Here is a 9,460-nt window from a genome sequence, read left to right as displayed (position 1 = left end):
CTTTTCCACTGTGACCAAGACGAAGTCTCTCAGACAAAAACACACTGACAAACCTTTACGTTACAAAAGAAACCTGCGCCACAATAAGAGTCTTTATAAGATTTTTTTTTTTATTAAAAACAAATCCAACAAACACACACATTAGTAAGTAAGAAACTGTACAATCTATGGCGTGGAATTTAAACCATTCGAGTTCTAAGCATTAAAATGTGGCATGTGCCAGGCATATTTTAAAAAGCACAGTTCTTTATGGCATATAGATTGGATGATGCATTAAGACTTTACACAATTTATAAATAAATGGTGGCACTAGTAGTGCCAACAACATAAAAAAAAAAAGCAAGTTGATTGTTCCTTTACAATTTGCATTCCTCACGTAAAATGGTACACTCCCACTGCAAAAAAAAAAAAGTTCATCCAAAACTGTGATGTACAAGCTGACTCCTCGTCTCACTGCAATGAAGGCTTCACATGGCCTCCATCTCTCTTTGCTGAATTATGAGATAACAGAGGAAACAAACAACAGCTGGTTAAAACAGAAACTCTATGGTGCAAGAAGTTAGTTTTACACAGACTGATTGACAATGAAAAATAAAATAGTTCATAGGAAGTTCGTCTCACCTGAGCTTTGTTGTACCGCTGATTCTGTCGCTTTCTGGCGAAGAACTACACACACAAGAGAAAGAAAATTAGGACTCAAAACTGATAGCTCGGCTCAAAGCAATGACTTACAGGTTTAAGAAATAAACCATTTCCAAATCTCAGTATCATTAAGAAAATTATTTCTCTCCATTTCAATCCATTGTTGAAATTCTGATTGAAATGCTTCAACAGCGACACCTGCAAGGCAGGCAAGAGGGGAAAGGGCAGTCTGTGTGAAGTGGTGATTTGATACTTTTCCCCCCATGCTAATCTGTTATTGGCCAAAACACGTACAATGATGCTCCAACGGAGGACGTCCTCCCTAACCAATCAACAACCAGGATACAATATTGACATTGGTCCAATGAATTTACTAATTTTAGCTTCAGTTCTCTACCACTGTAATGCACACGAGTGTGACGGACAGGCGGTGAAGTGATAGATTCAGAATTTCTTACAACTGAAAATTAGAAAAGGAAATACAACACATTATTAGTTGTGAACTACTTTTAAACACATCACTAGAAAATGACATTTTTATAATTTCTTTTCTAATATCGCCAGTTTGTTACACTGGGTTAGTTTTCCTGCTGTCCGCCCCACTTCTTTTTTTTTTTGGAGTCACCAGCTGCCACTGCTACATGCACTCACCAGGACCAGCAGGCCGGCCACCACAGCCAGCACCACCACCACGATGACGGCGATGATCCCCCCGGACAGGTTCTTCATGGTGAAAGTTGGGGCCTCCTCGTCCACATAGTACACCAGGATGTTGTCCATTTCCAACTTCTGGCTACTCACAGTGGGCTCAAACTTCTCCTGGTTCTTGAACAGGGGCAGCACCTTCACCTGCAGGAGCAAGAGGAGAGGAGGAAAATGACAGGTTCAGTCAATGGGAGACTCTCATCTCTGTCTATATAGAGAGAGAGATATACTGCTACAACATACATCCTTCTCCATGTAGTAGGCCATGTGGGTCAGGTCACTCTTGCGGTCTCCTATTGGCTTCTTCACATCCACCAAAATCATGCGGGCCTTTGGGTCATACTGCAGGACGACAGCTTTGTTAGTCATATAGTGGGGTATTTTTGTAATGCTGTTCTGAAAATTAAATATATAAATATTATTTTATAAAAATATAAAAAATTTTGGACACCTCACCTGGATCTCCTTCACCATGTCCTTGTTAAAGTTCACATAACGTTTGTGAATGGCATCCGCAATGGCACTATATTAAGGCAAGAAATTACAATTATGAAATATTGCAATTCTGTTCACAATGTAGTTGAGCTTTAAAAAAAAAAAAACAAAAGAAGGGGGGGGGGGGCTGTTAAATATACTTACGCCTTCAATTTGGTTTCATCCACTGACCCGTTCACTGGTTTGTGTGTCAGCTGAAGACGGACCCAGCTGGAGAAGAATGAGACATACGGTTAACATTTCAGCGCTGAACAATTAAACTACTCGTCCTCTGTAACCACACCGGTCCTCCACAGCGATGAGGACGAAGTCACTTACTAGGTCTCCACCAGCTTCTCACACTTGAGAGTCTTGTCTCCCTTGTCAGTTCGGCGGACGCCAGCGCTGTTGACGCACCAGCACTCCTCGGTGTTGTTGCACTGCTTGGCCTTGAATTTGCCGTCGTTCTCGCAGTCTGGGTCGTAGATGCCGTCGTTGTCCACGAAGGCAGTCTCCACTGGCTTTCCTCCCAGTGTACGGGTGTCCAGGCCCTTTTTAGCTCTGTACATCTCCGCCTTCATCAAGAAGCACTTGGGGATCACTGAAGGTCAAACAAAAAGAACGGACACGTCGTGAGCAGGCAAGAACAAAAACAAGGAAGGCTGCAGGGTGGGAAACCTGCAGATTCGTTCGCAACATACGTCTTTTACTTACGTGCGTTGCAGTTCAGGGTTTGCTTCACGTTGTTGCCGACCAAAACGTTACAAGTACATGGAGTTCCATCACAGGTGGCCCACTTCATAGTAGCACATGAACCTAAGCAGGGAAACACAAAGATGTCATTCAGACTGAAAACGAACACCATCTATAGTAAAATGATGCCAGCAAGCCGTAACAAGAACTCTTAATTCAACTGAAGTGCTCATCAAGTTTAATATCACTTAATATTTCAAATATCTAGAAATAACAGCTAAACTTTTATCACAATACTGTGCTTGTGTTTGACAATATATATATATATATAAAACATAATAATAATTGGACAAAGGCAAGCAGTATGATTTAGTTAAGAGTTAGTTTAGTTACTAAAGAAACAGGCTAAATGTATCATAGGCTGTTGAATGTCAAGGCGCCATTGTATTGTGTGTTGGGCAGCCCTATAAACGGAACAGAAGGGGGGGCGAGGACTGCAGGTAGACTAGCAGGTTTATGTAACACCTGGGCGTTGGTTTCTCCAAACAGACAAGTCCCCGAAGAGCGGGACAAATCCACCCAACCCCCACTCAACAACGAAACTACTGCCGTTCGATAGCCAAACAGCTGAAGTCACTTTGTACGAGCGAACTCGAAGGTTACACTGGAGGCAGGAGAGGCGGTTAAACATCAACTACAGCCTGTTGGAACACACCTCATAAAAAAAATAAAAAAAGGAACCATTTCAACTTCCTACCCCTGTCGAGAAGGTGCTCTCGAAATGAATGAATACTGTAACATCACAATGAAGCCACATTGTCAGGCCCAAACTGCGTTGGAAGACATTTTCAGCCTAATATTAAAAAAAAAGGTGAATAAATCCAATTACTTACAGCTTTGAGCCGAGGCTCCCGCCGCGAAGGCAACGAGCACGAGAGCAATCCAGATTTTCATGACGGAGTTAGCAAAGCCAAAACGACTCAGTGAAGAAACGTCTGTCCGCCCGTCGTCCACACAAGTCTGAGGTGGAGTAAAAGAATGGCGTCCGGGAACAGGAGGCTTCCCTTTTTTTTCTTTTTTTTTACCTCCCCGCAGGTGTGTCCTGGTCGAACCTGTTTGAAGAGAAACTCGAGGAAGGTGCGCGCGCACACACACACAGGTAAAAAGACTCAAAGGCGCACGAGCTCCACCAAAGTGCAGTTATTGTGTGGAGCTGATTGTTGATTATATCCCTTTCGGTTGTTGTTGTTGTTGTTGTTGTTGTCCAACTGATGGTGAGCTGTGATGAAGTCAATTTATAAGACAGGTAGGCTCGTGATGTCACTCTGATTTGCATAATGATGGGGAGGGAGGAGGCAAATGCACCTTTTTTTCCGGTATGACCATATTTGGCCTCTCTCTCTCTCTCTCTCTCTCTCTCTCTCTCTCTCTCTCTCTTTCTGTTGACATACTTGAGTCTTTAGTCAATAAATCTAAATGTCCTAGATTCTACATTTCTATTAGTCACATACAGTATTTTCCTGTTCAGTTATCATTGTAAAACTGTCTTATTCTGTAGGCTGTGTTTATAGTGACCTTTGTACTTAAAGAACCACTTTTATATTCCTTCAGGAAGTTAATTATCAGAGTTTCCATAGAAATATTATATATTGTACCATATGCCTGTAGGATGTTATTTGTTATCACTTTAGACAGCTTATAGTGACATATGCAACTGTATTCATATATTCCCAATATGTCTTTTTTGTTCTGTTCTAATATTACTGTATGATTTGTCAGTGCTTTGTATGTTTTATCACGTTGTTGTAGGTGTTCCGACATCATATACCAAACCATTTAGCTGTGTCCAACGTTATGTGTTTTTGTTCATATTTTACACCGTACACCTAAGATATCCCAATATGTTCAGGCAAATAAGTCTAAATATGTACTGTATCTTGTTTATCATGAACTGAGAGACACCGTGCGACGTGATGACATCACCAACTGTCCGAGCAGGTCTCTTACTCGACAGAAACCAGAGGTTGGGAAAACATTTCTCAGGGGTTATGAGTCACGCTCTGTTGGGTGACGCAGCTGAGTCACAGCCTCAGGTTTCATAGCAATGATCTATCTGAGAAATAGTCTCACAAGCAGTGCACCATCCTTGTTCATTAGCTGCCGCCAATCAAGAATCAAGAGGGCAACACAGAAAGGGGACTTAGACGTAGACTTAGACTAGACGTCACCCAAGTAACCTAGCAGGGGCGGTCCTAGCCGACACTGGGAGTTTCACATTTTATCATTTGCTCAGACTTTGTGGGGATTTGTAAACCTGTTGTCATGAACAAAGCAGCACATACTGTAGCAAATCACAACCCCAAATTACTCCTATTGCACGTATTACACAACCAGTGGTAACAACACCACAAAGCTATTGCCCAACCCCAGCAGCCTCAAGCAACATTATATGAAATTTAAATTTAGGTAGGCACAAATGAGTTGAGTTTACATCGGGGTACTCTATATTGTCTGCCAGAGGGCCAGAGCTCATACTAGGCACGGAGAATATGAGATGGGTCAAACAATATCCTCTGCGCTTGTGCTAGAAAAGACTGCTCATATATTGACTGGAGGGACTGGCCTTCATTCCTCCCCAAAACCTTCATAGCGTTCTGTACCGGACGAGCAAGCTTAGATTTGAACTGCACAGTGAGATTGCCATGCTGACGTCCCATACCTGACTGTGCTCTCTAAATCAGCGGGGTAGAATGAAATCTTAACCCTCAAATCCACCCCATACACCCTGAGTTTGCGTAAGTATAATATATGTATATTTTAATCTCGGGATGGCAGTGTCGGTCGATCGCTCCACCACTCCGGTCCAGACTGAAAGATCTCACCGGAATGGATTGCCTTGAAATCTTGTACAGAAATTCATGGCCCCCTGGTGACTTTGGTGATCCCCTGACTTTTCCTCTAGCACCACCGTGAGGTTGACATGTGTTGCATCGAGTGAAATGTCTGGAGAACTACTGGAGGGATTGCCATGAAATTTGGCACACACATTCATGGCCCCTTCGGGATGAAAATACCAAATATTAGATCTGGTCAGATTAAAGGTCACTAAAACATGTGGTATATTTATTTAAGATCTTGATCACCAGACCTCCTTCATCACAACTACATGTTAGTTGCAGTCAGCTGTGAGAGGTGTCACAATGTAATCATGTCATTATTCAACGTGTATGGAGTGTGTATTTGCAGGCTTTCATCCAGGGAGACGGTTAATTTACACAGTGTGTTCTGTATTCAGTGTGGAATACGTCTGGCGTTGATTGACAAGCGCAAACATTCCCTTACAACAACAAAAAACCCTTATTTATCCCTTATATATGGTTTCAATTGATACTTATTTAGCTGCCTATGAAATTTCAAATCGAGACCTCATTCAGAAAATACAGGAGTGTGGGAGTAGTTTTCACTAGTTTTTGTTCGTAGATGTACCACAAATGTTCCAGGAAAGTGGAAGGAAGGAGTCTGCATACTGTGTGCATCTGTGTTTGCACTGTAAAGAGGCATTTGTGTGTGTGTGTGTGTGTGTGTGTGTGTGTGTGTGTGTGTGTGTGTGTGTGTGTGTGTGTGTGTTTGTTTGTGTGTGTGTGTGTGTGCGTGTGTGTTTGTCCGTTAGCATGAATTGTAATAACTTTTCATCTAGTGCCATCACCAGGTCAAATTTAGGAGTAGTGCTACTTATGACAAAATACCTGCAAACCAAATGACACCTCCAGCGGCCTCATGCAAAATGTTTAGCCCTAATTAGCAAATGCAAGCGTGCCAAACTAAGACGGCAAACATGGTAAGCTTTATGCCTGCTATCAGCAGTATGCTAGTGTTGTCATTGTGAGCAAAGCCCTGCTGTACCTTAGTACAGGTTCACAGAACTGCGGCCAGAGAGGAGCTTCACTGGGAGAGTGTGATGCACAGAAGGTTCTTGGGCTGCTTTTCGTGGTCAGGGCTTCCCTGAGAAAACTGTGTTTGTCACAGCCCCAGACTGATAAGAAGTATGAAACCCAGAGACCATCACCGTCATGACTAAAATGCCAAGTGCAACAAGGGTAAACAATTGTGCGGGCCCAAGCGATCAGACACTGAAATCTTTACAAGAGGCCGTAAATATGGTTCCACTTTGCCCGCCTGTGGTCGGAGCTCATAAACCAGCTCAGTATCTGTGGCTGCCTTATCTCTCCAGTAGCTGCTGCCAAGGATTTATGACTCTGTGTCGACAGGGCTGAAGAATTTGTCTTGGAATAATAGCAGGATCAGCTATTTAAAATGAGACATTCTGGTTAGTTTGATCGGATATTAATGCCATATGACTTGGATTTGCCACATAGGACAATGCTGTGAATACCAATCATTGCAAAGCATGTAGGAGTCAATTCAGTTCACATTTACTGGATCGACTGATATAATGATACCCAGCTATGTTTTACCAAACGGAGGTTAAACCACAAGCAAAGATATGCAGCTTGTAGCAGTTTGGAGGCTATGACATCTAAATGGTTTGATTCAAGTTATTATACTGGTATCAGTTGGGACTGTAATATGATCCACATGTTCCGCATCTTTCATACAAACTGATATCTGTAACAAAAACAGAAGAATCAAACAGTAAAATATCACTAGAAGGCTCCAAATCCCTTTCTCCCAGGTTGAACAGGTGAATGAAAGTCACTTTGGTGTCCTGTCTTCTTGTCTACAGCGAGGAGGACAAACGAAGGCCTTAGGGGACCGGTCCACTTATTGTGCGAAGGCTGACACACAAGCAGGGGAATATGGGTGTTCCCCTTCCCAGCGGTTTAAGATGTCAGGGCAGTGCGTGGTATGGTGAGGTGGGCTATTGTCCCGAGTCCCAGGGGTGGAGGAATCAAGACCGAGGTGGAGGAGAAGGAAGCGGAAGAGGCTGCTCGACGGCGGAGGTTCAACTCTGCGGAGAAAGGCGGAGAGAGGTAGAGAGAGCCAGAGGAGGGGAGTTCGCACTTTGTCCCCCACGAAAGACTCAAAGACCCCTTGGAGACGGGGAAATATGCGGTGAGTGATCTCTGCTGCTGCATTCTGTGCTTTTCTTTTTATGTCTTTCTTGTTTGTGTTGTTGGGCCTTCTTTTAGTGGTGGCCGAAGACCAAGATTCATCTGTGAAGTTATCATTAATCCATCCATCATGGGATCCTGAACCAAGTTTTATATTTCTTCATTTTGTTTATTGATCTTTGTTTCACGGTCAATGTGTATATGATTAAACCATAAAGGCTTGATTTTGGATGATTCATTCATTCCTATATGGATCAGGCCATGACATACTTTTGTCAGTAGAACCTAAAACACATGTATGATTGATTATGAAGTTATTAATAAGGTTTTAATTCTCATGAACAATTGTTTGGTTATGTAAAAAAATTCCTTTTATTTCTTCTATTTCCTGATGTATTGATTTGTTCATTTTGAAATGTGCTTATGTAATTTTCCCTCTAGTTATTTAATGGTAATTTAAAGAATTGTTCTATAATTCCCTCCATTACATTTATTTATTAATCAGTCAAACTGAAATCACTCATGTACAATGGAGGTCTGGCCAAAATGGCATAGATTGAATTCATAATTAAAAATTGAAAAAAAAGATCTGTATATGTAGATAGAGTACTTTATTCATGCCAAATGGAAATCGCAGAGTCACAGCAACCAAGTCACATAAAGACAAATGAGGTGGGAAAAAAAGTATAGTATATTATATATATATATATTATATATATTGCTCTGACTTTACGGCAGCTGTCGTACCATCTCTGTCCTAGTTGCAGTCCCTCAGGCTTGACGTGATTTACAGTAGACAGTTCTGCATTTATGTAACGGGAGTCTCTCTGCCTCAGTACTCTTACAGTCCACCCAGAGCCTTCTCTTGAGACACAGACAATAGCCCTACATGTCCTGGGGGGGACGTTAACATTTAGATGGTAACCTAATAAGAAGAAACAGGGGTTGTTGTCATTCTTCCAATTCAGCTAAACTACTTCCTTGAGTCGTTGCCTTTAAACATATTGGGGTGACTGACAGCCCTGCAACGAACACTGTGGGAAAACACATTTTACACCAGAGCCCTAACCCCATCAGCTAACCCCAAAACACCTTGATTACAACTTTATTTCAGTCTTCCCCAAGGAAACTATAGTGGCAGAGAGCGTCTGGGAAGTTCTGTATTCCAACCAGCTTATGCAGCAACACTCTGCTGCCTCCATGAGCAACATGAAAATGATTGATGTCACTTTTGGCAGTAATGAATTACAACAATTGAAAAACCTTATACATTGAAAATTAAATAAACATGGTGTTGAATTGAGTAAAATGATATATTATCTACATCAGCAAACTTTATCTGGTAGGAATCATTTGCGAGGTTGGATAAGCCAGAGTGGCGAGTCAGGATAAGACGAGGTTTATCTGTGTTACGCCAACCGTAACAATAGACACCCGACCATTGTTCAGTGGATGAAAGTAGGCTGTGGAAACGCAAAGTACAGTAAGACAGGTAACACACACTTTGCAATTAGGTCGAATCAAGACTTTACTCCCTATTTCAAGAAGAGAGCTGGATGACATTTCAGACTAAATGCGGTGCATGGGTACATAATCCTCAGAACTGAAGAATTACATGCTGTGTTTTTGATTTAAAAAAACCCGCAAAGCTGGTGAAACTCATGTCTCCTTACCTTCGCGAGGACTGAATCCGTCTTATCTCTCTTATACAGCCACTATGTTTCTGAAAAACAGAGAGGTGTGTTACGCTAACAGGTGATGGTCGTTAGATTCTCATGATTTTTTCTTTTCTTTGCCCTCGCAGGTTTCCACTCCTGTGGCTGATAAGTCTATTTGCAGTGCTGGAATACTGCTGTGCAGGTATCTTACCTTCA

General features: G+C 42.1%; 1 protein-coding gene across 1 annotated transcript; it reads right to left on the bottom strand.

Moving 5' to 3' along the window:
- Window positions 1–90: 90 nt before the first annotated feature.
- epcam (epithelial cell adhesion molecule) lies at window positions 91–3,768 on the bottom strand. The gene is made up of 9 exons (XM_070916156.1): window positions 3,408–3,768; window positions 2,536–2,637; window positions 2,161–2,422; window positions 1,987–2,052; window positions 1,804–1,870; window positions 1,591–1,689; window positions 1,294–1,491; window positions 622–666; window positions 91–491 (listed from the first exon to the last, which is right to left on the bottom strand). Exons 1-9 carry the CDS (start codon window positions 3,466–3,468, stop codon window positions 468–470), a joined length of 924 nt encoding a protein of 307 aa, XP_070772257.1. The 5' UTR covers window positions 3,469–3,768; the 3' UTR covers window positions 91–467.
- Between the last annotated feature and the right edge of the window lie 5,692 nt (window positions 3,769–9,460).

This window comes from Enoplosus armatus, chromosome 12, assembly GCF_043641665.1.
Source record: "Enoplosus armatus isolate fEnoArm2 chromosome 12, fEnoArm2.hap1, whole genome shotgun sequence".
NCBI classification, from domain to species: Eukaryota; Metazoa; Chordata; class Actinopteri; order Centrarchiformes; family Enoplosidae; genus Enoplosus; species Enoplosus armatus.
Note: the sequence above shows the minus strand (reverse complement) of the source record. Positions and strands in the feature narration are given on the sequence as shown.

What these genes read in the sequence shown, in the direction of transcription:
- epcam (XM_070916156.1), bottom strand. Translation starts at nt 3,468, where the DNA reads ATGAAAATCTGGATTGCTCTCGTGCTCGTTGCCTTCGCGGCGGGAGCC. An exon ending in GATGAAACCAAATTGAAGGC is followed by an intron (nt 1,871 to 1,986) that starts GTAAGTATATTT and finishes GCCTTAATATAG; the next exon opens with TGCCATTGCGGATGCCATTC. An exon ending in TGGCCGGCCTGCTGGTCCTG is followed by an intron (nt 667 to 1,293) that starts GTGAGTGCATGT and finishes TTGTGTGTGTAG; the next exon opens with TTCTTCGCCAGAAAGCGACA.